Source organism: Penicillium chermesinum (assembly GCF_028974085.1).
Source record: "Penicillium chermesinum strain IBT 19713 chromosome Unknown utg000009l:1.0-952002.0:1.0-954369.0, whole genome shotgun sequence".
In the NCBI taxonomy this organism is placed as follows: Eukaryota; Fungi; Ascomycota; class Eurotiomycetes; order Eurotiales; family Aspergillaceae; genus Penicillium; species Penicillium chermesinum.
The window spans coordinates 679,033-706,523 of record NW_026695319.1 but is presented as its reverse complement, the minus strand read 5'-3'; the positions used below and the strand labels follow the sequence as shown (position 1 = coordinate 706,523).

The following is a 27,491-nucleotide window of genomic DNA, read 5'->3' as shown; positions in this document are numbered from 1 at the left end:
TCTGCTGTGCGTCGCGACCACTTTGTCTTGTTGATTTCTGTTGATTCTGCGCAGACGGTCAAGAGCCAGTCAAAGCGCTTTATACGAGGGAGCGCCCTCTCCATCAGGCCCGCGCCATGGCTGAACTTTCATTCAATACGGAACGCCATGTGAAATATTACCTCCGCTGCCTCAAGACCTTCCTCCCCGGAGCTTACACTTCGAATGACTCCAATCGCATGCTCCTTGCCTTTTTTATAATTTCCGGATTGGACATTCTCGGGGCCTTGGAAAACAAGACCACCGCGGAGGAGCGACAGGTATACATCGACTGGCTTTACCGATGCCAGGTGCCCACCGGTGGATTTCGTGGGTTTTCCGGCACAGATTTCGGCGAAGAAAGACGCAATGCGGATAATGAGGCGTGGGATCCGGCCAATGTGCCGGCGACATTCTTTGCACTGGTCAACTTGCTGATTTTGGGCGATGATTTGTCGGCTGTGAAGCGGAGGGAGCGTTTACAATGGCTTCCAAAACTACAGCGAGTCGATGGAAGCTTTGGGGAACTCCTCGGCCCTGGAGAAAGGATAGAAGGAGATCGCGACCTCAGATACTGCTGCTGTGCGGCAGGTATACGGTATTTGTTGCGGGGCAAACATGGGAAGGATGTAGAAGACGTCAAGGACATTGATGTGCCGAAATTGGTTTCATTTATCGAGGCTTGTCAGGTGCGCAAATTTTTCTCCTATATGAAGGACAGGCTCATGTTTACTGACAATTGTCTCCGGTGCTAGGCGTACGATGGAGGGATGGCTGAATCTCCCTTTCGTGAACCGCATAGTTCGTACGCCCGTTATCTTTTTCTTTGGCCTTGTTAACCCAGCGCTGCAGGCGGCCATACATATTGTGCAGTTGGATCTCTAGAATTTCTACGTCGGGCAACAGCGGACACTGCATCCTTTCAGTTGCTCTCACCGGGGTCGGAGGAGTTCGAGACGTTGGTTGCGTGGCTGGCGTCACGGCAGACTGGCGAGATCGACTCGGACGATGAAGAAGAAGAGGATGAGGAAGAGGACGAGGACAGCGGCGCAGAAGGGCCGAGTTTACAAGAAGACGGCGGCTCTATAGAGCAGAAGATCCTCTCGCTACCAAACCTCACTCCATTAACTCCAGACTCAATACCGTGCGCAGGGTTCAACGGACGATGTAACAAGGTGGCAGACACGTGCTATTCCTTCTGGAACGGGGCAACACTCATGGTATGTGCAAACAGGACCCCAAAGAAATCCTCGCTAAATAGAGATCAATCCAAGATTCTCGACCGGTATTCGGTAGTTGACGATGTGCGCAATCGGCGATATCTGCTCGAGAAGGTGCAGCATCTCGTGGGTGGCTTTGGCAAAGCGGCGGGTGATCCTCCAGGTAAGGCGACATGGATCCGAGAGGCGAATTCCCCTTTTGACCCAACATTCAACCAGATCTCTTGCACTCCTTTTTTGGCATGGTATCGCTCGCCTTTCAAGGTGAGGCGAGCCTTGGCTGTGTTGATCCGGCGCTGGTGACTACTGAACGGGTCACCCGGCACCTGGCGGCGCTGCCATGGCATGAACAGGCGCCGGTATAATTAGTTCTCGATTAGCTATTGATCCCAGTTATCTGCATGGACTAGAGTGCAGAAGCTTGGAAGGAAGTCCACCTGTAGGACTAGGAATTTTGTTCGCCCAGGGGAGCCTGGGGCAAAAGGGGTGGAACCATGACGATATCACTAACCCAACGGAGTATAAATACTAGGATAAGGTGAGCGCTCGATGAGCCAATGAAGCATCACCGCATGAGACCTGCATCTGGGAAGATAATCTGCGTGAAACATGCGAAACATGCCACGCCCTCCATTACTAGTGGTCCTCTGAGTTCTCGAGTCCAGGGTAGAACAGGGCAAGGCTGCCTGTGCCTGTGCCATTTCAGGGGTTGGATCCCGCGTATGATATAATAAAAAGCTAGTCTGCCCAGGTGCTCCTGAATCAGAAATCAGTGTTGCTCCACTTTGGGTCCACGTTCCCGTTGACGTCTCCAACTTGCATTCTTCCAGGCCCTTGTTTCTCTCCCCGGCAACTTCTCTTGAATGGCCATCATCTCTCCTCCCTCATTCATTTCCCTAGTCGATTGCGATCTCCACCTCCCGGTCCTCCGGAGATCCTTAACACATGCCGCCCCGGACGAGAGCGGGTGTTCATAGCCAGAAACAAAAAGAAAGGTGCGGACTGTGCTGCCTACCCGCCTCAAAACACCGAGCTAACGAGGAGGCCTCCGGGTCGCGTGCTATACAGCTAGCCAACTCCTACAATGAATTACTCGAGTACGTTCCATACTTCTTGGGCTGTCGTGGCCGGGTACTGACTGACGCGTGTGCAGGGAGTTCTCGTCGAAGGACCTTCGGAGCGTGGGCAATTACTCATTAGGGCGTTTAATTGGGAAAGGGTCTTTCGGCAAAGTCTATCTCGCAACGCACAAACTCACCAATGGATCGAAGGTAAAGTCGCCCCGCCTGACCGCAGAAGGCGCCGTGGCTCACAATCAACGCAGGTCGTGCTCAAGTCGTCCTCGAAGGAAGACACCAATCTCGCCCGCGAAATCCACCACCATCGCCAATTCCTCCACCCCCATATCGCACGACTCTACGAAGTGGTCGTTACGGAAAATCTAGTGTGGCTGGTTTTGGAATACTGCCCTGGTAGGATCGACTCTGCATAGTCGGATGGAACGTGGGCTGATCTGTTTGCTTTCTTTTTTTTTCCCTCTTTAGGCGACGAACTCTACAACTACCTTGTGCGCCACGGCCCTCTTCCTGTCGAGAAAGTCAAGCGTATATTTACACAGCTGGTTGGAGCGGTGGCATATGTGCACAGTAAGTCATGTGTACATCGGGATCTGAAATTGGAGAACATTCTGCTGGACAAGAACGAGAACGTGAAACTATGCGATTTCGGGTTTACGCGCGAGTACGAAGGCAAGGCGAGCTATCTCCAGACATTCTGTGGGACGATATGCTACAGTGCACCGGAAATGCTGAAGGGGGAGAAATACGCGGGGGAGAAGTGGACGTGTGGAGCTTGGGAATTATCCTCTATGCGCTGTTGGCTGGCGAACTACCATACGACGACGACGACGACCAGGTCACGAAAAAGCGGATCTTGTCCGAGGACCCAACCTACAACGACAAGTTCACCGAGGAAGCGAAGTCGTTGATTAACCTTCTTCTCTCGAAGCGACCCTTGATTCGCCCCAGTCTGGAAGACATTCTTGCCCATCCGTTCCTCTCAGAGCATGCGCCCGAACAGCTCGCTATTCTCAAAATCCCATCCCCCTCGCCTTTCACCACCCCGCTCGAAAAAACCACCCTACAGCGCATGAAAAGTGCGGGCGTTAATATCGATGAAGTGATTGAGAATGTTCTAGCCCAACGATGTGACCCGCTCGCTGGATGGTGGGCCTTGTTGATTGAAAAGGAGCAACGGAAGGAAAAGAAGCGCGAACGTAAACGCAAGGAGCGGGAAGCAGAAGCAAAGACTATCCGCCGTCTCAGCGCAGCCAGTAGCCGGATGGAACGACTTTCAACAGCTTTGATGGAAGTGGACGAAGAAGGGCATGCCAACTCGGACAGCCAGCTCCATGAGCGTGGACGTCGAGACAGAAGAAGCTTGCCCTCTCAACTGGCAGTGCCAGAGCTTCCAGCCCTCCCTGAACCAGTTCCGGGAACATCCCCGGATAATAGCGCTCCACCCACGCCTCTAGACAAGGTCTCTGTTCGCTCCGCTACGTCTCTGCGCAAGCGACCTGTTCCCCCGCCGAAAGACAAGAGACGCTCCAGGCCCAGTATGCTGCATGTTAGTGCCTCGCAGCCAGAACTGGCACAGCATCACGGTATCTTTCGTCGTCGAACAACCCGTCGCCATAACCCGATCATTAGCCAGCTTGCGTCTTTGAAACACTGGTTCGTGGAATCGGCCAAACGAGCAAGATCGCCAAATGCGAAGTCATCTGGGACCCGCAAGTTCACCGAGAAGTTCAGCCCTTCGAAAAGCCAAGACTCTGGGAGAAAGTCTGCCGCCTTATCGCCACAAGTGCAAACGCCCACCGAGCTGACCACTCCGACTCAAATCAAACGGATCTCGAATGCCAGTAGCCTGGCCCCGAGTAGTGCTTCTTACCGCCAGAATCGCCATTCCTATCCTCGCCAACCGCGGCAGTTGAATACTAGCCATTCAAGCAACCGTAACTCTCTCTCGCCATCGCCGATTACTCCTCGTGGGTCATATAGACGCTCTTCTGTTGGCCTACGAGGCCGGAAATCTACATCTTCCTCTGTCTCATCCATCCGCAGCATTCACCACACCCGCGCACACTCGAAAGCCTCGTCCGTCTCGTCCAATAGCATGGATACCATCCACACGCCCACAGCCCGTATCTCACGGTCTCCTCACTCTTCCATTAAGGTCCTGCCAACCACACCAGGTGCCTCTTCACGGTTCCCGAGCAATATCCGTCTGGTACGTGGGCCTGGTGGTCCGTCCAGAGATATCGGCACTGGCGCTGTCCAAACACAACCGCCGCCATCAGCTTTCAACGAAGCTGCTCCGGGTCCAATGCTCTTCTCGCCATCCTCCAGTCTGGTTTTTGCACGGAGGAAACGATCTGCCTTCAAAGGACCCATGGGGCCTACGGTTCAGACAGTGAATCTCATGGGCTCTGGTGGACCAGTATACTCTCCTGTGTCAGGACCGACTGCAGAGGCCGGCGAGCCGAGCTTGAAGCCGGAGCGCGCTGTTGCCCGGAAGAGTCAGATCATCGAAGAAGAGGAAGACGATGAATTCCTGGAAGAGGAGATCGAAGAGGTCGACGAGTTCGATGGCCCTGAGGATCCCGGTGAGCTAGAATTAGCCGTGCCTATAGCAGATCCGCTCGAGGATCTTGCTGAAGGTCCTGAGGCCACTGAGAAGGTGGAGGCCGAGACTGAAGCGGATTCTGGATCCGTTCGAAAATTCGGTCTAGACCCTGCTCCAGAGCTGACCTCCACTCCAATACGACCTCCCCGCTCGTCCTCCCCTGCGCGACCCTCCTGCCCAAGCCACGGCAGAAATTACAGAAGTGGTTGGAACCGACGTGGCTCCAGAAGCCGGCGCAAAAACCAAATCTGACGGCGATGCTCCTGATGACTCGGCACCAAAACCTGCCCCATGAACGATTCGCTGTGCATTCTACAGGCATCTCCTGTTTACGATCTGTTTCCTTAATTTGCTAGACGGTAGAGCTGTTTTGTGTTTATATTTATACCCCCTTGTTTGCGTCTTCACACACCCCGTGTCCAAATTTTCCTCTGGCATTTCCTTTCCGAAAGCGTCTCAATAGTCGTAGCCATCCAAAACTGGCTATGTGTCACTCACTCCTGTTTCCCTTTTCTGCTCCCTACAGCACCCGCTCCCTCTCGAGATTCCTCCTGTAACAGTGCTTGTCATGCCTACCATTCTCCTTCCTCTCGAACCAAAAGCGGTTATACATACCCAGCAATAGAGTCATTAGTAATTCGATTTATAGACGACGTGATATAATCACTTTGAAATTCACTCTGTACACTACGTTCCACCTTAATATCACAGCTTAAAGAGCCTGCCAATACTTCCAGGGCTCCTACCGAACCGAGTGTACTGTTGCATCAGCAGCAGCCTTCTCAGTATCTCCCAAGGCCTCCTCATCCTTGATATTCTCACTCTGAAGCCCGACGGTACTCTCTCCTACCTTATCAACAGTGATACGGTAGGAAGGGACAAAATTGACCGCAACAGCATAAGTCCACGCAACAACCATGAACTGCAAATCGTTAGCTACACCCATACCAAACCCCACAAGCCAACATACCATAGTAGGCACAATCATCGCAAATCCCGTATCATTGCGCAGATCAGCCACATGCCCCAGAATAGGCGGCACCACCGCGCCGCCACACACACCACCGACAATAAACCCCGAGCCACGCTTATAATGTCTGCCCAAGCCGCGAATGCCCAGCGCGACAATTGTCGGGAAGCACACCGACTCAAAGAACAGCGTCAGAAACAGCATCGCTGGAGAAGGTCCTCGTCGTCGCGCTGAAGATCGGGACCGTCGAGCCCGTCGTGCACAATGCCATGGCGGACAGACTGGCGCTGATCCCGGTGACTCTGCCCTCGACGCGGTTCCGAGAACAAATGACATGTCGGGTCTGGGCGAAAGAGGCGCTGTTCGTGCTAGATGATGAGGGGTATCTGACTTTGGGGGCGGGGTTAGCGGATATCGAGGCCGAGGCCAGACATTTGGGGATTATTGGGAAGAGTAAATGTGAGAGGAGAGTGGTTCAGAGCAAAGCTTTTGTGGCGTGATGCTATACTATTAAGGCTCAAGGGGGGGGGTGATATGTTCGGATTAATGTGTACAGGCTCGAGGTACAACCATTCGAATCTTTTCTCTTTTCTATGTTGCTTATGCAGATTGGGAAACAGAAGGGTGTACATTGGTATGGGAGGTGGATAGGAAAAGGGAACACAATTGGGAATGAACCTTTCGTCTGATTATGATAGACAGAAGTTTATTCCCGAGGTCTGCGATGCCATATTTCTCAGCCTCGGCAGAAGCAGGAAAATGAGCGAACCGATCGCAAAAGCATATAAACCGTAAATTCGTTCTTTACATGAAGTCATCGTCTCCCAGGCCGTCATCATCACCGTAGTTGTTGTTGTCGATCTGGTTGTCCCGGTTCGCGTTAAGGGAGACCTTGGTCTTCGCAGCCTTGGTTTTCTTGTTACCCTTATCCGCCGCACGCTCCTCACGCATCTTTTCATTACTAGCGGTGGTCAAAGCGCTAGCAATCTTCTTGATCTCCGTACTAGGCAGCTCCTTAACAAGACGACGGGTGAACTCCTGCGCCCAAAGAGAGTACTGCGGCTTCTTGGAGTGGGGCGTGAGAAGTGGAATGAGGGTATCCGAAAGACGAGTAAATTGGTCCTTGGTAGTAGGCTTGAAGAGTGGCATGGCAGACAAATCGATGGACTTCGTTGGATCCGTACTGTCGTTCACAACGACGGCCTTAGGGGCACCGCGGTTACGGGCCAGATCGATGTCGTCAAAGAGGTCAGTCGCGTGTTGCAGGTCGGAGTCCTTCTCAGTGCGGCGTAGACGCTCGCGGCGTTCAGCCTCGGTCTCGTCAGCGTCGAAATCCGCGTTCGCTTCCGCCTCGCGGCGCCGTTGCTCGCGGTGCTCTTCTATCCGCTGCGCCTTGGACTTCTTGTTGGCCTCGGCGGCAGCTTTGGCAGCGGCGGCGGCAGCCTCAGCCTTCTTGGCCTTCTCACGCTCTGCTTCGGAGTCATCGGCGGCGTCCCATGAATCAAGGACCTGGAGGTGATCGTGTCAGTTTGGTCCTTCTGGATGCGCCATATGGACTTGTGAGGGCGAAATTGTGTTTGCGAAAGCCTTACATCCTCTTCTTCCTCGTCATCGAATCTGCGGCGGGGAGCGGCAACGGGAGGAGGGGAGTCGCTCTCCTCCTCGTCATCTGTAAATCGAAGACTGTCAGAGATGTTTTTCCAAAGCGCGGCAGGAGATTTGCTATCGCGGGGCACAATGGAGGGGCAAGCTGCTAATCGCGAAGGATAAGGACATACCCCACTTTGAAGGTGGCATATCGTAGGCAAGATCGATAGGAATTCAAGAGAAGCTCTCCAGAGGACCAGACCAAAATAAACGCCCGCGAAACCTTCGATCTAAGGAATGGAGGGGAGGCAAATTTTATGTGGGACACAGATTATCGCGGGTGGGTACACGTGACCTCGGACCTGGTGCCCGATGAACCTATTGAACACAGTGTGAAGCTTTTTACAGAGAAAGTGAAGGTATTCCTCGGCGTTATACTATCCTGCTCCAGGCGAGTGGTGTTGCAAATGATATCTTAATTGGAACATATTAAATTCATAATCATAATTGACGGCGTTTTACCCACGGGTTACTAAACCATCCATGCTTTAGTTATCTTTTGTTTTTGTCGTCAGGCTCCCAGCCCCGCCGTCATTAGCGACATTTACAGGTTGACCGACTTGCGGAAGTTAGCACCGGCGTAGACAGCGTTGGAACCGAGCTCCTCCTCGATACGGAGGATCTGGTTGAGCTTAGCAAGACGCTCGGAACGGGCAGGAGCACCGGTCTTGATCTGGCCAGCACGCAGACCAACAGCGATGTCAGCGATGGTGACATCCTCAGTCTCACCAGATCGGTGGGAGACCATGACACCCCAGCCATCGGCGTAGGAGTCCTTGGCGGCCTGGATGGACTCGGTCAGAGTACCGATCTGGTTGACCTTGAGGAGGAGGGCGTTGCAAGACTTGAGCTCGATGGCCTTCTTGATACGGAGAGGGTTGGTGACAGTCAAGTCATCACCGACAATCTGGAAGTCGGAGGTCTTGTAGAAGTAGCTCCAAGCCTCCCAGTCGTCCTCAGCGAAGGGGTCCTCAATGCTGACAATGGGGTACTTGGCAGCAAGCGACTTGTACAGATCGGCGAGCTGCTCGTAGGTGAGCCACTTGGAGGGGTCACTGTCGGGGTTCTTGAAGTCAAGGTCGTACTTCTTGACATCAGCTTTGTAGAACTCGCTGGAGGCAACGTCCATGGCAATGTGGATCTTGCCAGTGTAGCCGGCCTGCTCAATGGCCTCAGTGATCAGGTCCAGAGCCTCCTCGGCGGTCTGGATATCGGGAGCGACACCACCCTCGTCACCAACGTTGCCAGCGGACTGGCCGTACTTCTTCTTAGCAAGAGCCTTGAGCTTCTGGTAGACCTCAGCACCCTGGCGGAGACCCTCGGAGAAGGAAGCAGCAGTGCTATTGACGAGGTTGTGAGTGTGATGAACGAGGCAAGAAATAATGGTGGGGAGGGAGGGGAGACATTGCTTACTCGGGAACAATCATGAACTCCTGGAAGGCCAGACGGCCACCGGCGTGGGAACCACCGTTGAGGACGTTCTGGAAGGGAACGGGGAGCACGTAAGGCTTCTTGGTTCCAGCGAGGTCCGAGACGTGGGCGTAGAGAGGGACACCCTTCTCAGCGGCAGCAGCCTTGGCAACCGCCAGACTGACACCGAGGATGGCGTTGGCACCAAGGTTGCCCTTGTTGGCCGTGCCATCGAGCTTGTTCAGGAACTCATCAACCTTGGCTTGGTCCTTGACATCGATGTTCTCCTTGATGAGGGCAGGGCCAATGATCTCGTTCACGTTCTTGACGGCCTTGGTGACACCTGGTTGAAAATCGACGATTAGTATGCAGTCAATCGCCAACCCGGACTAAGACAGATACTACTTACCCTTACCACCCCACTTGGACTTGTCGCCATCACGGAGCTCAACGGCCTCGTGCTGACCTGTAACACTGTTAGATTGCGCATTGCTTTGATTGGGACTTGGGAAAGATACATACCGGTGGAAGCACCGGAAGGGACAATGGCACGGTGCAGACCGTGGTCAGTGACAATGTCGACCTCGACGGTAGGGTTACCACGAGAGTCGTACACGGAGCGAGCGTGAACCTTGGAGATAGGCATTTTGATATTGGACAGGCTGATGGAAGAAAACGGATCAGTCAGTTGCAAGGAGGAAAGAGAGGAAGGAGGGGATTTATGGCTAGCTGCGCCGCGTGACTAACGGCGGGGTGGGTTCACCGATGACCCAAACAGAATTGGGCGGACGGTGAGGAGGATTGGGAAGGGCTGATTTGCTTGAGCTCCTGAGATGGGGCAATTGACCACCGCAGGACACAAGCAGGAAGAAGAGGACCTCTGGTTGGATCCTCCCTCCTGGGAGTATTGCGTTTTGGACTTGGGAGCTCAAGGGAGGGGCATATGGCGGGGTATGATGTATGCGCGCATATGGAGTCTTGGGACTAGGGAGTATATAGGGAAGCTTACCTGGGGATAAACAAGCAAACAATTATAACAGAAAGAAAACTACGAGTACGGAAGGCCCCCTACTCTTAAATACGTTGGACCTTTCCAAGCAACCCCGGCAATGGCAAGACGCGGGCCTCCGATTCTTTCCAAAGGTGGTGGGGCGCCACGGCCTCCTCCAGCGCTTGCTGGCTGATCCCGACCCCCGTGTGGCCATGTTCTGCGAGATCTTCCGTTCCTCGGATGTATGATGTGATGCTTATCGGGTCTGGAGCAATTTCCAGGTTATGGACTCTTAGCCGCTAAGCAGCTAAGCAGCTCATATGTTCCTATTTACTAGCCAGCAGCTTGCTCAAAGCTGTCGACCAGATGTAGAATAATGTGCGAAATGTTACTGTATTTCAGGGTGATTTTTCTGTGGAATTCCCAGATGCAGCCAGCAGTCTTCTAGCCGAGCCATTGGTCGGATGATACTCGATGTTGCATTGCTTGGCCAACGTGCTGCAGATGAATGACGAAGACAGAACGGATGCGTGGCTGCACGTGATGGAAACCTTGTGGCCTGTGTGCCTGAAAAATATCGATGCCGCAAGGTTCTCTCCCCTTGGTGCCTCGACACCTCGACACCTCAAGCTGACCCGATCACATAAGCCGATGATGCAGATCACGTGGTAGCTATCATGTGACTGTGTTGCCAGCTGCTCGCGCGGTGCTTGGATGCGTGTGAAGCTCCCCAGATCCGACCAGTTCTGCGTTCCACCATCACCGCACCTTCATCATAGACTCCTCCGGAGCTGTTGATTCCATCCCACAGCATTCTCCTATCAACTACTTCAACCCGATCATCCCTCTTCGGTCTCTCGGTCCCGCCCATTGGTCATCATGAGCGGCACCGACCCGGAACGAGACCAGGCGCTCGAAGACTATAAAAAGACCTTGCTTGAGCTGCGAGAATGGGAGTCCAAGCTGCGGTCGCTGCGGCTGGGCATCAAGGACTTGCAGCGAGAATTTGATGTTTCAGAAGAGAACATCAAGGCGCTACAAAGTGTTGGCCAGATAATCGGTGAAGTGTTGAAGCAGCTGGACGAAGAGCGATGTACGTTGGAATATCATCCTTGAAGCCCTCCTCACTCTGGGAGTTCGGGCATGCAATTTACTGACCATAACAGTCATTGTCAAAGCATCCTCAGGGCCAAGATATGTCGTCGGCTGTCGGTCAAAGGTCGACAAGGCCAAGATGAAGCAAGGAACCCGTGTCGCCCTCGATATGACCACACTCACCATCATGCGGATGTTACCCCGCGAGGTCGACCCACTGGTCTACAACATGTCTTTGGAGGATCCCGGTTCGGTCAACTTTGCTGGTATTGGTGGTCTGAATGACCAAATCCGAGAGCTTCGGGAGGTCATCGAACTGCCATTGAAGAACCCGGAACTGTTCCAGCGAGTGGGTATCAAGCCGCCTAAGGGTGTTCTGCTCTATGGGCCGCCAGGAACGGGTAAAACATTGCTCGCACGAGCGGTGGCCAGCTCTTTAGAAACAAACTTCTTGAAAGGTATGTCGGTTTTGAATCGCCTGACGGCATGCGTCTAACTAGTTCATCTCTATAGTTGTCTCATCTGCTATCGTCGATAAATACATTGGTGAGAGTGCCCGACTGATCCGTGAGATGTTCGGCTACGCCAAGGAGCACGAGCCCTGTATTATCTTCATGGACGAGATCGACGCCATCGGCGGTCGACGTTTCTCGGAGGGTACCTCGGCGGATCGAGAAATTCAGCGAACCCTCATGGAACTGCTGAACCAGCTCGATGGATTCGATTACTTAGGGAAGACCAAGATCATCATGGCTACCAACCGACCGGATACCCTCGACCCGGCCTTGTTGCGTGCCGGTCGTCTGGATCGTAAGATCGAGATTCCCCTGCCTAATGAGGTCGGCCGTCTTGAGATTCTGAAGATTCACTCAAGCACGGTGCGCCTGGAGGGGGATATTGATTACGAGAGTGTGGTGAAAATGAGTGACGGTCTTAACGGAGCCGATCTTCGTAACGTCGTGACGGAAGCGTGAGTGTCCCTTCCCTGTCGAATGACTTTCCCATCTAACAAGGTATTAGGGGTCTGTTTGCCATCAAGGATTATCGAGACGCTATCAACCAAGACGACTTCAACAAGGCAGTCCGCAAGGTTGCGGAGGCCAAGAAGCTGGAGGGCAAGTTGGAGTACCAGAAGCTGTAATAGTATCTTCTATCTGAGCGGGTTTGCACCGTGAAATGCCAGGGATTTGCATGAGAAAGCGGTATTCGGCGCTGCCATGGTAGACGTAGATTCATAGCATTGATATCATAATATCAAGAAACATCCCATACTGAGGCAATAGATATGTTACTCGTAGATCGCACCGTAGATAATCTCGTGGTTTGGATTTACTTTACCAAGCGCGATGTGACTGCGATCCACCTAAGCGCGACCCGTTCTCCACTTCCCCGACTCCGACGCCAAAAACACCTCCAAGGTTTCGCTTGAATTCCTCTCTGAAAATCGCTCTGACTCTTGAGATCCCGGATCCAAGGTCGCTAGGGCTACCTTCAGCTTCAGCAGCTGTATCAGGCCCCAGCTCGCAAGGCACGGCGTCGGTAACTCGTCGTTACTGTAAAGCACACCGTGGCATTTGGGAACCCCCCTCAACTACGTGTTTGACAAGGCAATCGAGCCTACAACTCCGAAGTCTCTATAATAATATAGAGATTTGTCGGTAGGTTGATCCCACGATTGTCTAAAACTGCCTGTCAGCTCAATAGACTGATAGTTACCTACAATTAGGCCGGTCACAACGCTAGGGGACGAACCCTGCCTTCCAGGGCAATCCTGACATCGAGACTCGTTTGCGAACAAGACCGTCCATTCGTCCAAAAACTCGTTCAGATGCACTTAAGCTAGGCGGCTGCAGAACCAATACGTTTGGACAAGAGTGGTCACCGGCAGCATGGCTTTCCAGTCGCAACGATCCATTCCCTCCTCCAGCCCACGGAGCGGCCTGGCTGGTCTCGGCCTATCCTCCAAAGCCGGTGGCATTTTCCATACCGAGCGCACCCTCCCCATGTACAAAGACAAACCGTACTTCCAGCCCCGGCGGACTGCTCCTAGGCGAGGGTGGAAGAGGGCTTTCGGCGTGCTTGGTATTTGTACACTAGGACTTTTCTGGTTTCTCTATACCTCGAAGGATCTATCGGTTGTGCAGGTTCCCGAATCGAGCGCAGCTGATAAGGGCGCTGAGCTTTGGAGTTGGATGCAGACGCTGAAGGACGAGAAGCCGGTCAAAAAGCCCGATTGGAATGCGCGCCGGGAGAAGGTGCGCGATACTCTGATCGTTAGCTTTGACGGCTATGAGAAGAACGCGTGGGGTATGCAACGATGTAAATCGCTTTGTGGCGATCGCAGCTAACCGTGCAGCAGGTTACGACGAGTATAGCCCTATATCTAATCGCCATAGGAATATGGTTGAAGGCGGATTAGGCTGGATGATTGTAGACTCACTCGACACTATGATTATCATGAATCTGACCTCCCAGGTCCGACATGCTCGGCAGTGGATTGCCACTTCGCTGAGATACGATCAAGATCACGACATCAGCACCTTTGAAACCACCATTCGCATGCTCGGTGGCTTGTTATCTGCGCACTATCTTTCTACCCAATACCCTAATCTTGCTCCGATCGCTGACGACGACGCTGGAGCTGCTGGAGAGGACCTGTACATTGAGAAAGCCACTGATCTTGGGGATCGCTTGATGTCCGCGTTCGACACACCCACGGGAATTCCATATTCTAGTGTCAACCTCAACACATCCAAGGGGCTTCGTTCTCATGCCGATGGCGGTGCAGCCTCCACTGCTGAGGCAACATCGGTTCAGCTTGAGTTCAAATACTTGGCCAAACTGACTGGAGAAGCTGAATACTGGAGAATTGTCGAGAAGCCCATGGAAGCTGTGGATAAGCAACATCCAACGGATGGTCTTGTCCCTATCTATATTCACCCCGACACCGGGCAGTTCCGGGGGAACAACATTCGGCTCGGTAGCCGCGGGGATTCATATTATGGTATGTTGTAATGTGAAATTGCTTTGGAAACACATGCTAATTCTAATAGAATACCTCATCAAGCAATACTTGCAAACCTCAGAGGAGGAACCCATCTACAAGGAAATGTGGGACGAGTCGCTCCGGGGTATTCGTAAGCATTTGCTCGCTTTCTCCAAGAACGCCCAGCTGTTGGTCCTGGGCGAGCGACCCAACGGGCTTGAAGGCTCCCTTTCTCCCAAGATGGACCACCTCGCCTGCTTTATGCCAGGAACAATCGCACTGGGTGCCACCGGCGGCCAACTTCTCTCTGAAGCACGAAAGTCCTCCGATTGGACCCAACAGCGCGAAGAGGAGATCTTCATCGCTCGCGAGCTTATGAAGACCTGCTGGGCGACATACAAGAAGACTGCCACCGGCCTCGCTCCCGAGATCTCACATTTCGTCTTCAAGGACATGCCGACCATGATGGGCGACAAGTACCCTGACCCTGCGGCCTCCAAGGGTAGTGCACCCCATGAGCTGCGCAGTATCTCGCTCCCACTGGAGCCTCTCAACGATGGAAGCGAGCCTTGGCGCGACGATATTGACATCCACCGTATGGACCGGCATAATCTGCAGCGCCCGGAATCCATTGAGTCGCTCTTCTATATGTACCGTATCACCGGCGACGAGATGTACCGCGAATGGGGATGGGAGATGTTCAAGTCCTTCATCCAGCACACGGCTGTCGTCGAGAAGGGCATCGCTGATGCCGACGCTCCCATCACTGGACGAATCAAGAGCTTTACTTCCCTCGACAACGCGGACGCGATCCCGCCAAACCAGCGCGATAACATGGAGAGTTTCTGGATGGCGGAGACGCTCAAATATTTCTACCTCTTGTTTTCTGACCGCGATTTTATCTCCCTTGAGGACCATGTGTTCAATACCGAGGCGCACCCTTTACCGCGCTTCAAACCTTCTGGAGAACTTACCACGGGCTGGAAGCGCAGTGTCAGGAATAGCCTTTTTTTTCTTTTTCTTTTTCTTTTTCTTTTTTTTGGGAAAGATCAGAACAGCGTAGATGCCGAGTGTCTCTATACGAGCTATCACAGATCTTCTCTTCATTTGTACTTAGCTGCCACAGCAACGATTAGGCGTGGCAAAAATAAAATACTTCCTAATGTCATGTTTCCATGTTACATTCATATACCAGAGAACACCACTCAAACCAGACCAGCCGTCTCTCTCTCAAGAGCAGCCGCAATCAACTTCTTGTACCCAACAACCGCATCCTTCAACTCACCCACGGTCAGCGCCTCGTTATCGCCATGCGCGACAAAGATAGTCCCAGGTCCATACAGATACCTCTTCACCCCCTCCTTAACCTGCAGTGCCGGCACATCGGTCCCATAGTTGACCGGAATGACATCGAACCCGGGGACATCTGTATCCAGATCCTGCGGCTCATACGCCTCCAGATGATGACTGAAGTCAACCACGACCTCCGCCTCAACATCAGCCGTCACGTTAGCCACCGCCTCGCGAATGATCGCCCGCGCCTCCTCCGGCGTCCCCGCCGCTAGACGCACAGAGACATCAGCCCACGCTTCCGACGGGACGACATTCGTCGCGACGCCGGCGCGCACCACGCCCACATTCAGCGTGGTCTGCCCGTATTTCGGCGACGAGGGAGCCCGCCTTCGCTGGCGGGGATCGAGCCGAGCTGGTCGACGCGGGTCAAGGCGGGCAGGATCGCGGAGACAGCGCTCTTGCCCAGCCAGGGGTAGCCTGAGTGGGCGGCTTTGCCGTGCGCGTAGACCTCGAAGCCGACCATGCCTTTGTGGCCGGAGACCAGGGCGGCCTCGGTGGGCTCGCCGAAGATGACGGTGTGGTAGGTGCCTTCCGTGTTGAGGGTTGAGCGGGAGAAGGTCTTCATGCCGTCGCCGCCGATTTCCTCGCCGACGACGAAGAGGAGGCCGAGGCTGGCGGAGGGGTTAGCCGCGAGGGTTTCGAGGGCGGCGAAGATTTGGGCGGCGACGCTGGCTTTTGCGTCGACGCTGCCGCGGCCGGCGATGATGAGGTCGTCGGTGTGCTGGGATGAGGTGTCGGGCTGGCGCACGGAGTAGGGGATGAATGGGGGGACGGTGTCGATGTGGCTGGTGAGGAAGACGGAGGGCTTGTCGGGGTGACCGTTTGGATAGGCGTAGATGTTGGAGCGTGGGTTGGGGTCGGTCTCCTCATCGTAGCTCTCATCGGTTTCAACATCCTTTGCCTTCACAGGAGGGACAGCTTGCTTCACGACCGTGAAGTTCTGTTCTCGGAGGAAGTCCGCGAGGAAGTTACTTATGGCATGTTCGTTGCCGGAGATGGACTCGATCTTGATGAGGTCTCTGTGGAAAGAAAGCAGCGGGTCTTTGCTAATCACGTCCTCAGGTCGTAGCTCCTCATTATTTGGGCTTGCAAGACTTGGTGGTGCGGGCGAGACGAGTGTGTCTAGCACTTGTTGCTGGTATGCGGGGTGCGGAGAAGCTTGGGTGGTGGCAATGACCGCGCTGGCCGCCAGGTACCAAGTGAGCTGCATGGGAGCAATTGGAAGTTCAATCAGCTCCAAATGCGAATGTCAGCTTGAAAGCCTTCCGCTACGGAAAGCTGTAGATATATACGGCGTATGATTCGGGAAGAGCTGGGGTGGGAGAACAGCGGTGGAGTCGAGGATCCAGGGATCGAGGAATGCCCCGGTGGGGGCCAGCGGTTTGACTCATCACAGCATATCCGGCCCTATGCACATATGTGAACCCCGACCTGGCTCCTCACTATATCATGATGGGGCATTCGAGTGGGCTGGGGTGAAGCGCGTGCTTACAACAAGGGTGCCAAAACGGAATTTGAAGGAACCAGCAAGGCTTGGATGCCCTAAGTAGACCACTCAGCTATGATGGAATGACGTGAGTAGTTCATGGTATGGCTCTGGTATATTGCGTCAGAAAAGCTGCCCCTGGAAAATAGGTTCGGTATTATGGTCTTTTACAATCTCCCACTGTCATGGAGTATGCTTTGAATGAAATTGTCAGTAGCCCCCGGAAAGGTCTACTAGTACTGAGGTGACAGCTGGCACGGGATGAATGTGTTACCAATTCGAGTATACCGATGTGAAATTACATTTCCATTGGAGTAAAACAAAGCTGAAAAGTAATTCTAGTGGTCAGTCTAATCAAAATAGTGCCGCACGACAGGCGAATGCGTGGTATTCCCATACGCAGAGCCTCCATAAGTAAGGTAGCCAGCGTCCACCGGACTAGATTGTGCTAGAATATCTTTTCGGTCCCCGTACATGAAGACAGTCTGCATCCCCATCACCATATGCTGAAGGATATGGCAATGGTACATCCATACACCGGCATCCGTCACCCGGATACGCCACGCCCGCCAGCCAGACGGCTCCAGGGGCTTGGTCTTCTGGTGATAACGGTACAGCACGGAAGTGTCGCGAAGAACCGGATGGGCAGACTTGAGCTTCTCTTCATTGGCGGTTTCGTTGTACTTCCCGTCTCCTCCGCCGATATCAAAGACGTGTCGGCCGTGGGCGTGGAAGGGGTGGACATCCAGGCCTCCGTTTGTGAAAGTCCCTTGGTTTTGCCAGACGATTTCAAGGACTTCCCCTACATTGGCGGGGAAGGTGCGGGTAATATTGTCGAATCCGTTGCCGCGGGAGATTGCGCGTTCGTACGTTTCCTCGGTGTCGAGTTTGCCGGTGTAGATGTCGACCAGGTATGGTGATTTGGGGAAGCTCTGGACCCGATCGTAGCCGTTTTGCAGCCAGATCGTATGGTCGCTGACGTTCTGGTGGACATCGATAATGATTCTGCGGGTGACTTCTTCGAGTGTAGGGAAGCCTTTATTTTCTTGCAGAGGCTCGAGCTCGTAATCCAGCCAGCCTTCGACGATCTTCGCTTTGGGAAGTGGTGGCCTGGAGGGCACCGTTCTCAAGTCCGCTTTCTTTCCTCCCGAGTAGTTGAGAACAGCAAAATTGGTCAGAGACTCTGGCCTTTCCAGCGTGGTGAGCTGGATGTAGAATTGGCGACTGTTGAGTTTTTTCAGCTCCTCTTCAGACTTTGCGGTTAGAAGGACACTGTATCTCTGACCACTTCCGATTTGTAAGAAGGTTGTTCTAAGAGGCTTGGTATAGTGGCCATCCGCTTCGATGATCTGCACATCATGACTCTCAATGGCAAGCGAGATGAACGACAGAGCGGTCGCCCCGATAAATCTCAAGCGATACGACAAGCCTGGCTCGACGGAAATGGAGCCTAATTGGCACGACCCGGTGGCATTGGTTGCCTGGCGACTTTGGCCGTTCACTAAGAGGGCCTTGGTTTCTCCACTCCACGTGAAGTTGGTCGAGGTCAAACCGTCAACGATTTCCTTGTCAGTCTTGTTGAAGAAGTCTGATAGTAGAAGGGTGCGTTCGGCATCGTAATGGTACGGTCGGTCGTGCGAATCGACGATGAGAGCACCGTTCGCAGATACGGCCTGGAATCCGACGTGGGAATGATAGAAATAGGTTCCAGCAGACCCAATTTCGGGTTTGACTTCGTAGTCGAAAAAGTGACCAGCGGGGATGGGCCACTGGCTTGCTGCCGGGGTGCCGTCAGAGAAAGGAGCAGTGAATGCAGTGAGACCATGCCAATGCTGTTCTCCTGTCAGTAAGAATGTTGAGAACAACCTTTCAAGACATCGGCTTACAATGGTAGTATTCTCATCCTTCATGTCGTTATAGACGCGGATCCAGTTCACCTGCCCCTCTTTCAGGCGTAGCTCCGGCCCTGGCGACGTTCCATTGACCAGAACGGAATATCTGGTCGTACATGCTGCTGTGTAATTCTGAGCGGTTACTCGAAGAATATGATCGGGCCGAAAGGCCGCATCATGATGGACGAGTGTTGCAAGGGATGATGTCGCGAAGGCGAGCAACGCGACCACGCCACTCAGTATACCTCGTACCCTGAGACATCGCGTAGGCTCCTTGTCTTTCGTTGAGCCGAGTCAGCTGCGACAAGGCGAATGCACTGATCTACTTAAGGCCAAAGTGCAATTCCAAAGCGATCCAAACATCGCCCTCGAAGGTTAATTTGATTCAAAGTTGGGATCGGCGCTATTGATTTCCGCGTTAAGCGCACGATGGCCGTCATTGCCGGCCTGAATGTCTTGACTCGTTCGCGAGCTCGTTACCATACAGGGATATCTATCGGCAGTAATAAGTCCTTGACACATTCCAAGGTTGTGTTCTTCTGATAGCAGGGTATGAAGAAGTGTTCCATGAATAGATTTGACCCGCCTCACCAGTATGGACCCGCGTACGGATAATGTTGATCACCAAGCGAACCTTCGCGGATTCAAGAATCGAGCTGGTAAGGGGCACAGCGCAGATGAAGAACGAACCAGCGCCGTTCCAATAGATCCAATAGATCTGGGGATCAATGTGAGGCCGCATTGCCCGCCTGACGCAAGCTTCTGTTCGACCACCCTGCGTAATCGATAATAGAAGTTCCTGCAGCTATCGGGACTGCCAAGGACTTGGTCGTATTTTGGATCCTGATGCTTCGCTTTCCACGTGCCAATTCCCGCGGGGACACTTTCGCACTTTTCAGCCGTAGCCTGTGAAGCTTTGACGGGTAGCGTATTCCGAGCTTCGAGCGTATTCGCATCCAAGGATCTTTACTATCACGCAAAGGACCACGAGCTACAGACTTGCGGAACCAGATTGCAGTGGCGGCCTCGGCCTCAGGCTCCCCCAGTCACATACTACCATAAAATTATATTATCGCGGTGACGCTATTCGTCCACTATATCTTCATCTGGTATGATAGGCAATAGTTCCCCGGACTATGAATACGCTCAATGGTGCATCGAGTCTTGGCTACTTCTCCGAGCTCAAATCTGATCAACTTCTACTAGAAATACATTTTTTACCGGAAAGGAAGTAGAAGTATGGCTTGCTAGTGGGTATTCAATCATGATATGTTATCTTTATACGCCATGCCTGGACATCTTGTAATGGAGCTGTTCCTGGTGTGAATCTGACATAGTAGCAGTATCTCCCGGCATGCGAGCCAACAACCCCTCAATTCAATCAAATCCTAAGATCCTTCATAAAATCCTTTGGTTCGGGAGCCCACAAGCTATACTCGTATAGGAAAAGACAAAGCGGGAAAGAACAGATTCCTCTTTAGATAATCTGTAGGCCTGAGTGTTGAGACCAAGTTCTTGTAAGGAAGTAAATGCCATACGGAGTGGACGATCCGTGAAAGTAGCGATTATGGTGGCTCAGGGGGTAAGAAATCTGTGCTCAATGCCCTGACTATCGGGCGGGGGGTCCCGACGGTTTGCTTGATTAGTTGACCTTCAGGTCTGAAATGATTCATGAGCTATTCGATGCTCTCAAGCCAGCTGTCAACACGACTATTCGTTGAGCATTGTACGTGTTCCATGTCTGATTCCGCATCGTCAGGCTCTTCTTCCTCGTCAGTGTCTTCCAAGTCGAACCAGGAATGCTGGTATATGTTCCTTTCGCTGCGAGGATACCCTGTCGATCTAAGCCATCCAAATATCCCACGTGTGGCTCCTTCTGAAAGCTCCTGAGAATAGAAATCATAGCTATAATCGTCAAGAGCAGCCGATGTCTTGTTTGTGTGTGCTGTTGGTTCCTTGATAGGAGTCTTGCTTCTTTTTGTTGCAGAATTTAGAATTGAACTGCTGTTTGTCAAGATCCATTCCCAAGATTCATATTCTACACAATGTGTGGCACACTGCGCATGTTGTCGGACCGAGAGCTCTGTATCACAAAGCTGTGTAAACCCAAAGGGCTTCCAAGTCCAGACCGGAGGTCGATCATGGCCTTCGGAAGATGTAATGAAAAGCAGCCGACATTCGTCATCGCGACATATCAATTCACCATGGCTCTCCCCTACCTCTGAAGTCAAGAATGTCTGTGTCGTTTCGGTCCAGGCAGAAGCTGGAAGATCCAGAGCCATCAATCCTATTCGTATGTCACGCAAGACAGACTTTGCGAGGCCTACTAGGGTTGCCCCAAACCAGAGTATACCAAGTTGAGGTTGTCGATTTGCTAGCAAAGCGACCACAGAGCTATCTTTTGAAGAGACTGAATTGACAACGGCGAACGCTGGATTTAACCAAGCACTGACCAGGTTACACTTGACATCTGGATTGAAGAAGGTGCTGTGTAGTAGAGAGCGTAGACCCCATGGATTAGAACTTAACGTCATGTACCTGGGAAGCATTTGGCCGTGACCGTTGAGAAGATCTGGAACGGAACGAGTGGAATCACCTATGCGATCCTTTAGCTCCAGCTGAGGAGCCTGTTTTGGAAACGGGAGGGTAACTGTTCTCCGGCCTAGGAGCGGGATGTAGAGGACACCAGCAAGTGCGACTGAGCACTGCGCATAAAGCCGATGGTGTACACAAAAACGGGAAAGATAATTGAGAGCGGTAACTGATGATGGCGGATCTAGCTTGGTCCCTGTAACAGCCGGAGTCTCTCCAGCGAGGGCTAACCCGGTGTCCTTTGCTGATATGAACCACGGCGAAAAATAGACATGGTTATTATACTTAGTGGTCGCATTCCAGTTATCAGTATGCAAAATGGTGTACCACCAGAGAGCTTCTTCCATGCAAGCATTCTCGCCAAGGTCAATTTGAGCGACGGATTGTTCATCTGAAAATAGTGAACTCTTCACTCCCTGGGCGGTGTACTCGATATGACATTCGTGGTCCGCAGAGCGACCAAGCAGCTCAACCCATCGAGCCGATAGGATATAGGCCCATGCGAAGTAAAGGGCTGACAAATAGTTACCTCTGTCATATCCCGAGAGCCCTTGCACCTCGGGCCAGTCAGAAAATGGCGAGTCTTGTGACAATTTCACACTTGGTCGATTACCAGTAGCCAGTAGTAGTTGCTTTGGTAGGACCCTCGGCGGGAGGTCACAACTCCCCTTGGAAGTTCTCCACGTTGACCGACCATGCACGACAAGACTGCTCTTCCCCTGCATCGATTCCTTCTCTTCACAGGCGAATGATATCTCTTCAGAGGAAGCAAAGCCACTACCAAGAAACGGCGGAGTTTGACTGACGAGGGATTCCAAGTTTATCGCTTCTCTGGGGAACGGGGGATGTTCACCCAGATAGGAGGTCCATGTATTGAGGCTCTCCTCAAGGACCTGAGTGAATTCTTCATCACTCGGGCGCGCAGCATCGCCCATCCTTACATGCCTGAAAGTCGAACGCAGATGTTGTGAGAGTTCCGGCGCTTCTGAGACAGGAAACAAGCGTAGGTACGAAATAGAAGCCGCTGCGTCTTTGAACTCAAACCCAATGCGATGTTGAAGCAGTGCCCAGGTGGGGTGTCAAAAACCTTATTATCGAGAGATCTGTGAGCGACGCAGTTGAACTACATTCTGTTCTGCGGCGCCAAGCGAGGTATCCTCCCCTTGAGGCCCGAGGAAAATTGCTTTTCCGGATAAGTAAGGCCCCAATCTCAAGTGTTCCGATCTGAAGTCTCTTGAGTTGCACTGCTACTATCCCTTTCGATTCATCAATACTTCTATCGAGCCTTCTACCACAGACGTAATGCAGCCCTCGTTTGTATAATGAATAGAACCTGAAGAAGACCAAGCCGAACGACCATCTTTTCCTACCATAGTGACTTCAATCACATTCCCTTCAGTATTGTTGGTGCCCTGCACTTCTTCCAACGAGAAGAACCAAATCGCTCGGCTCCAGCGTTGGGCTTCTGGGAGGGAGTCCGACCCAGAGAAGATGAAGAGAGTCTTGTCCCATGCAAACCTTTCTCCTTCCCGAGCGGGACCATCGCTAAGCCATGGATCTTGGCGCTAGACCACAACGTATTCTTCTGCGACCGGTCTTTCCCAACACAGCGTGCAGACAATAGCTCTGGACTTAGCTTGCTGGTGATCCTTTGCCAATCAACGATTTTGGCCTTGGATATACGGCACTTGGGGACACCATTGTTACCACCTTTTGACACAGCTGTAGTCGTGACCAAGACGGTGGCTACGGGGCCGAGCACCGGCAGAAAACACTGGTCCATGGCAGCGTGCAGATGCTCCTGAAAGGCTAGGGTGCCAAGGGACAGCCCACGGTGCCATCGCTCAGTGACAGAATCTTCCAGGCTCCCCTGCGGACTAAAAATCCTGTCCATTTCAGACGTTAAATGCCTCATAGCCAAGACAGGCAAGAGATTTGCAAGAGATTTGCGGGGAAGGCCCTTCGGGACGGCTTGGGGGTTGGGGGGGCCCCCGAAGCCCGCGCATCTTGCCCCGAAAATTGAGTTGTGTTGCCCGACCGGACTCCTTCCCGACAAGTACCGGATTTATTCTGAGGGGCCCCAGGATAACCCCCCCAGGATAATAGCCCCCCCAGGATGATACCCCCAGGATTCACCCCCAGGATTCGTGTCGGCGATCAGACATCAGCCAATTTGGTGCCCTGAACTTGTAGAATGACGTTGCATATTGACCGGGAACCTCGATTCGGGTGCCCGGAAGCCGGGGCCCCAAGATGCAGCAGGACAGCGCGGGATACCACCGAGAAAGCCCCACAATAAACCCGAGCCGGCGTGGCACCCCAAGCCCCTTTTCCTCTTTTGGTACATGGTTCCTCCGCAATCTTCCCCACGGGCACGGTTGGGGGAAAGGAAACGTCCACTCTCACCACCCTCCCGACCCTGATTGGGCCGCCGGTGCCACATGGGTCTTCCATCTCCTGTTCTATGAAACAGGCATCATCGAGGATCAGTTGAGCATGTTCAGGAACTTTCCATTCCCGTCCAGCATGTGGTCTTGACTGGGCCCGCGCCAACCCCAGACGAGCGCGGCTTCCGTCTCTTGGAAGAAAGACCCGTGATTCTAGTACCGAATAGAGTCACGGAATCAAGGATGTCATGCAGCCACAGCCATTGTGGCCTGAGCGTATCCTCTCCAGGGCCCATCTCCACTCGCAGGCGCAGGGCAGGAGCGAATAAGGGCCCTGGGCCAAAAGTTACGCTCGAAACCTAGTTTGCTCTCGTATTGGAAACAGTAGTTACTCCGAGATTGTCCCGCAAATCCTTGGCAGCACGTTTTGCTGCTACTTGGACATTAATAGTCCCTCCACCCCCGTGGGATTGTGGGAACCTGCGCTGCTTCTCTTTCTTTTCTCCAGAGGTTCCTTGCCGAGAGTTGATCTCTCCTCCTAATAATGTTGTTCGACAAGCACTCCCGAGGCAGAGGGGCCGTCTGGCCATCCATCCTGGTTGGTCTGTTCGCTTCCTTCGGTGGTATTCTATATGGATACGACACGGGCACGATCTCGGGCATCCAGACCATGCCGTTCTGGCTGGATGAGTTCGGTCATCCTGGTTCGGGCCGGATCGCGTTGATCGTCTCGATTCTGTCCGTCGGTACCTTCGTGGGCTCGCTCTCCGCGGGTTACCTGGCCGATATCACTGGTCGACGATGGGGAATCATCTTGTCCGTGATGATCCCCTTCAACCTCGGTGTTGCCCTCCAGACTGCCGCCACCGCACAACCTATGTTTATCGCTGGTCGATTCTTCGCTGGTCTTGGTGTCGGGTTGGTCTCTGCGCAAGGTTTGTGACCCCTCTCGCCAAAGAAAGAACATGACGCTGATCTAGCCCAGTCCCAATGTACCAATCCGAGACGCTGCCCAAGTGGATCAGAGGCGCGATTGTTGGTTGCTACCAACTGTGTATCACCATCGGTCTGTTCCTGGCTGCCATTGTCAGCTGGGCTACCCAGAACAGAGATGACAGCGGTATGTTTTTGCACAGCGGCGGCTATCTTTGAATCCAGTGGCTGATATGACTATTCCCGTATGCAGGTAGCTACCGCATTCCACTTGCTATCCAATTTGCATGGGCGATCATCCTGGTATGACCGTCCCCCGTAGCTCATGTTCCCCTTAACCATTGCTAACGTCTGGTTAGGCCGCCGGACTCCTCGTCCTGCCCGAGACCCCTCGCTTCCTCATCAAGAAGGGAAACACCGCCCAGGCTATCAAATCTCTGGTCTTCCTCCGCCGCCTCGATGCGGAGGACCCCGAGCTCCTCGCTGAGCTCGACGAACTGAAGGCCAGCTGGGAATACGAGCAGTCCCTCGGCTCTTCCTCCTACATCGAATGTTTCAAGGGCACCCACGGAAAGCGCACCCTCACCGGAATCCTCGTCCAGTCGCTCCAGCAGCTCGTCGGTATCAACTTCATCATCTACTACGGAACGAGCTACTTCGCCGAGAATGTCAACGGGCTGCCCAGCTCCTTCATTCTGCAGGTCATTGTCAACTCCGTCAACGTGGCTATGACCTTCCCCGGTCTGTGGGCGATTGACCGTTTCGGTCGCCGCCCTGTCCTCTTGACTGGTGCGATTGGCATGGGGGGTTTCCCAGTACATTGTGGCAGCCTGTGGCGCCGCGACCCCGATCACCAACTTCTCCTCGCAATGCGCCCAGTTCGCATTCATCTGCATCTACATCTCGTTTTTCGGTAAGTCGCCTCATCGCACCGGTCACCCCAATCCCGCACTAACCCCTCTCCAGCATCCACCTTTGGCCCCTGCGCCTGGGTTGTCACCGGCGAGATCCCCTCCCTTCGGTTGCGAGCCAAGACCCTGTCCATGACCACCGCCGCCAACTGGTTCTTCAACTGGCTGCTCTCCTACATCACACCCTACCTGACCGGCGCCCTGAACCCGACCCAGTCCAACGTCTTCTGGATCTGGGGTAGCTTCTGCTGGATTGCGGCGGTCTTTGTCTACTTCATGATCTACGAGACCAAGGGCTTGAGCCTGGAGCAGGTCAACGAGCTCTACGAGAACGAGTCACGGGCGTGGAGGAGCTCCAAGTATCGGCTGCAGGAGACCCCTATTGTTGATGAATGGGCAACGAAGGACACCGAGATGGCTGTCCATATGGAGAACTAAGATGTTACGAATTTGCGAACTGGAAATTGGACGCTTTTTTTTTTCTTTTCTTTTCAAATAGCATGCTATTCTTGAATGGTATTTACAAATTTCACGAACACTATCAAAGATATACACAAATAAATATATAGTAACAGTAAACGGCCCGAGCAGAACTCTTATCTTGTCACTCTTGTAAGGATCGGCCCGCCGTTGCTTATTCCAAATAAATGCTGTAGGGGCTAACGTTAAACGTAGCACTATCTCCCGTAAACGGCTCCGTCCCCGCACCAATAGTCTGCAAGTACTGCGAGTCAGCGACCCCCTGGTTCTGCACGAGGTACTGGAAGAACGCATTCATATCCCCGGAGTAGTCGTTGATCGTCGACTGGGCCACAAAGCTGAACACCGTCCACGAATTAGACCCCTTGTACAGATTCCACGCCACGCCCCCGATATTAGGCGTGGCCACGGGCCCATCGCCATACCCAATGGGCTCTGCGCCTCCCAGGCTCGCCAACCAGACCATGACCTCGTACTCGTGGGTGGCCGTGGTCGAAGCCTGGGAGGAAAAGAAAGCGTCGTAGGAGACATCTGCGACCACGTTACTGCCACCGGTGTATCTGGCGACTCGTTAGCAACCGTTTCGTCGAGGCTTGTGCGTTCACTGGTCCAAGGGGGGGGGAACCTTACGACCAGTTGAAGGTGGACGGAAGACCGTTGATAGCGCTCAGCTGCGTCGCGCCGATGTTGAGGACCGCATTGGGATAGCTCTTGACTTGTCCGGTGCCGCCCTCCCAGGTCCATTCCGTGTGCCAGGAGATCGTGGATCCGCTCTGGTAGTCGAGATACGTGCACTGCGATCCGCTGGTCGCCGAGCCCTCGCCCCAGAGGTTATTGTACAAAATGAAATTCTGCGTCTGCGTCAGATCATTTTGGCCACAGAGCGCCGTTGAATCCTTGGCCGTTGAATCCCTCGCCGGGTGGGTGTGGGTTCGGCGGTGCGCAGCCGCGCCGCCAGGCACGAGCCCCGCGATAGCTAGCAGGGTAGGCAGTAGTACAGATAGAGTATACATTTTGGGAAAAAAAAAAAAAAAAAAAAAAAAAAAATACAATGAAAGTGCCGAGCTTTGGAGAGAGGGTATCTTGAACAAATTTCCTGAAGCCGATTCAGCGACTTCACGTCCCTTTTTAAACTTGAACTGGGCTCTGTACATGTACTTTGCTCGGCGCTTCTGGGGCCATTCTGATACGCCACTGGATGTAGGATCCAATTCTTCCGTCGCGATACATCCAGGCCCCCCCGCTAGTCCTGGTGGGGGAGATGGGCCGATGAACGAAGAAAGGGGGTGCGCCACTGCCCTGCGATATTTCCTTGCAAGCAAACGCTAAGCAATATGGCCTATTACAGTAATCTAATTACTCTCGCTCGTTCCCAACGACCACCTCTCCACCTGCTACACGCAGAGTGGCACAGGAGGAGGGAACTCCCTTTGGTG

The 27,491-nt window shown here is 53.2% G+C and overlaps 13 protein-coding genes across 13 annotated transcripts; 5 read left to right on the top strand and 8 right to left on the bottom strand.

The window, feature by feature from the left end:
• Nucleotides 1-116: 116 nt before the first annotated feature.
• cdc43 (protein geranylgeranyltransferase type I subunit CDC43) lies at nucleotides 117-1,681 on the top strand (the record flags this gene model as incomplete). Its single annotated transcript, XM_058480001.1, has 6 exons — nucleotides 117-707; nucleotides 774-819; nucleotides 925-1,238; nucleotides 1,293-1,401; nucleotides 1,458-1,597; nucleotides 1,649-1,681. The coding sequence occupies 6 exons, from the start codon at nucleotides 117-119 to the stop codon at nucleotides 1,679-1,681; spliced, it is 1,233 nt and encodes a 410-aa protein (XP_058325524.1).
• Nucleotides 1,682-2,183: 502 nt separating this feature from the next.
• Nucleotides 2,184-5,174, top strand: N7468_010705 (non-specific serine/threonine protein kinase; the record flags this gene model as incomplete). Its single annotated transcript, XM_058480000.1, has 5 exons — nucleotides 2,184-2,335; nucleotides 2,392-2,509; nucleotides 2,563-2,710; nucleotides 2,783-2,884; nucleotides 2,938-5,174. The coding sequence occupies 5 exons, from the start codon at nucleotides 2,184-2,186 to the stop codon at nucleotides 5,172-5,174; spliced, it is 2,757 nt and encodes a 918-aa protein (XP_058325523.1).
• Nucleotides 5,175-5,664: 490 nt separating this feature from the next.
• On the bottom strand, nucleotides 5,665-6,096 carry N7468_010704 (uncharacterized protein; the record flags this gene model as incomplete). Its single annotated transcript, XM_058479999.1, has 1 exon — nucleotides 5,665-6,096. One exon carries the CDS (start codon nucleotides 6,094-6,096, stop codon nucleotides 5,665-5,667), a length of 432 nt encoding a protein of 143 aa, XP_058325522.1.
• Nucleotides 6,097-6,696: 600 nt separating this feature from the next.
• N7468_010703 (eukaryotic translation initiation factor 3 subunit J) lies at nucleotides 6,697-7,689 on the bottom strand (the record flags this gene model as incomplete). The annotated part of the gene is made up of 3 exons (XM_058479998.1): nucleotides 6,697-7,401; nucleotides 7,485-7,561; nucleotides 7,671-7,689. The coding sequence occupies 3 exons, from the start codon at nucleotides 7,687-7,689 to the stop codon at nucleotides 6,697-6,699; spliced, it is 801 nt and encodes a 266-aa protein (XP_058325521.1).
• A 394-nt stretch (nucleotides 7,690-8,083) lies between these two features.
• aspf22 (enolase acuN) lies at nucleotides 8,084-9,595 on the bottom strand (the record flags this gene model as incomplete). Its single annotated transcript, XM_058479997.1, has 4 exons — nucleotides 8,084-8,879; nucleotides 8,953-9,292; nucleotides 9,359-9,415; nucleotides 9,472-9,595. 4 exons carry the CDS (start codon nucleotides 9,593-9,595, stop codon nucleotides 8,084-8,086), a joined length of 1,317 nt encoding a protein of 438 aa, XP_058325520.1.
• Nucleotides 9,596-10,819: 1,224 nt separating this feature from the next.
• rpt4 (proteasome regulatory particle base subunit RPT4) lies at nucleotides 10,820-12,176 on the top strand (the record flags this gene model as incomplete). The annotated part of the gene is made up of 4 exons (XM_058479996.1): nucleotides 10,820-11,033; nucleotides 11,107-11,493; nucleotides 11,549-12,005; nucleotides 12,056-12,176. 4 exons carry the CDS (start codon nucleotides 10,820-10,822, stop codon nucleotides 12,174-12,176), a joined length of 1,179 nt encoding a protein of 392 aa, XP_058325519.1.
• Nucleotides 12,177-12,924: 748 nt separating this feature from the next.
• N7468_010700 (glycoside hydrolase family 47 protein) lies at nucleotides 12,925-15,084 on the top strand (the record flags this gene model as incomplete). The annotated part of the gene is made up of 4 exons (XM_058479995.1): nucleotides 12,925-13,342; nucleotides 13,395-14,039; nucleotides 14,089-15,014; nucleotides 15,070-15,084. 4 exons carry the CDS (start codon nucleotides 12,925-12,927, stop codon nucleotides 15,082-15,084), a joined length of 2,004 nt encoding a protein of 667 aa, XP_058325518.1.
• A 142-nt stretch (nucleotides 15,085-15,226) lies between these two features.
• On the bottom strand, nucleotides 15,227-16,584 carry N7468_010699 (M20 family metallopeptidase; the record flags this gene model as incomplete). The annotated part of the gene is made up of 2 exons (XM_058479994.1): nucleotides 15,227-15,706; nucleotides 15,736-16,584. The coding sequence occupies 2 exons, from the start codon at nucleotides 16,582-16,584 to the stop codon at nucleotides 15,227-15,229; spliced, it is 1,329 nt and encodes a 442-aa protein (XP_058325517.1).
• A 626-nt stretch (nucleotides 16,585-17,210) lies between these two features.
• Nucleotides 17,211-19,494, bottom strand: N7468_010698 (uncharacterized protein; the record flags this gene model as incomplete). The annotated part of the gene is made up of 3 exons (XM_058479993.1): nucleotides 17,211-18,692; nucleotides 18,747-19,030; nucleotides 19,362-19,494. The coding sequence occupies 3 exons, from the start codon at nucleotides 19,492-19,494 to the stop codon at nucleotides 17,211-17,213; spliced, it is 1,899 nt and encodes a 632-aa protein (XP_058325516.1).
• A 934-nt stretch (nucleotides 19,495-20,428) lies between these two features.
• N7468_010697 (uncharacterized protein) lies at nucleotides 20,429-22,279 on the bottom strand (the record flags this gene model as incomplete). The annotated part of the gene is made up of 1 exon (XM_058479992.1): nucleotides 20,429-22,279. One exon carries the CDS (start codon nucleotides 22,277-22,279, stop codon nucleotides 20,429-20,431), a length of 1,851 nt encoding a protein of 616 aa, XP_058325515.1.
• Nucleotides 22,280-22,728: 449 nt separating this feature from the next.
• Nucleotides 22,729-23,238, bottom strand: N7468_010696 (uncharacterized protein; the record flags this gene model as incomplete). Its single annotated transcript, XM_058479991.1, has 1 exon — nucleotides 22,729-23,238. One exon carries the CDS (start codon nucleotides 23,236-23,238, stop codon nucleotides 22,729-22,731), a length of 510 nt encoding a protein of 169 aa, XP_058325514.1.
• A 1,037-nt stretch (nucleotides 23,239-24,275) lies between these two features.
• Nucleotides 24,276-26,013, top strand: N7468_010695 (sugar porter family MFS transporter; the record flags this gene model as incomplete). The annotated part of the gene is made up of 6 exons (XM_058479990.1): nucleotides 24,276-24,666; nucleotides 24,717-24,851; nucleotides 24,918-24,967; nucleotides 25,024-25,453; nucleotides 25,494-25,577; nucleotides 25,631-26,013. The coding sequence occupies 6 exons, from the start codon at nucleotides 24,276-24,278 to the stop codon at nucleotides 26,011-26,013; spliced, it is 1,473 nt and encodes a 490-aa protein (XP_058325513.1).
• A 196-nt stretch (nucleotides 26,014-26,209) lies between these two features.
• On the bottom strand, nucleotides 26,210-27,068 carry N7468_010694 (concanavalin A-like lectin/glucanase; the record flags this gene model as incomplete). The annotated part of the gene is made up of 2 exons (XM_058479989.1): nucleotides 26,210-26,615; nucleotides 26,686-27,068. 2 exons carry the CDS (start codon nucleotides 27,066-27,068, stop codon nucleotides 26,210-26,212), a joined length of 789 nt encoding a protein of 262 aa, XP_058325512.1.
• Between the last annotated feature and the right edge of the window lie 423 nt (nucleotides 27,069-27,491).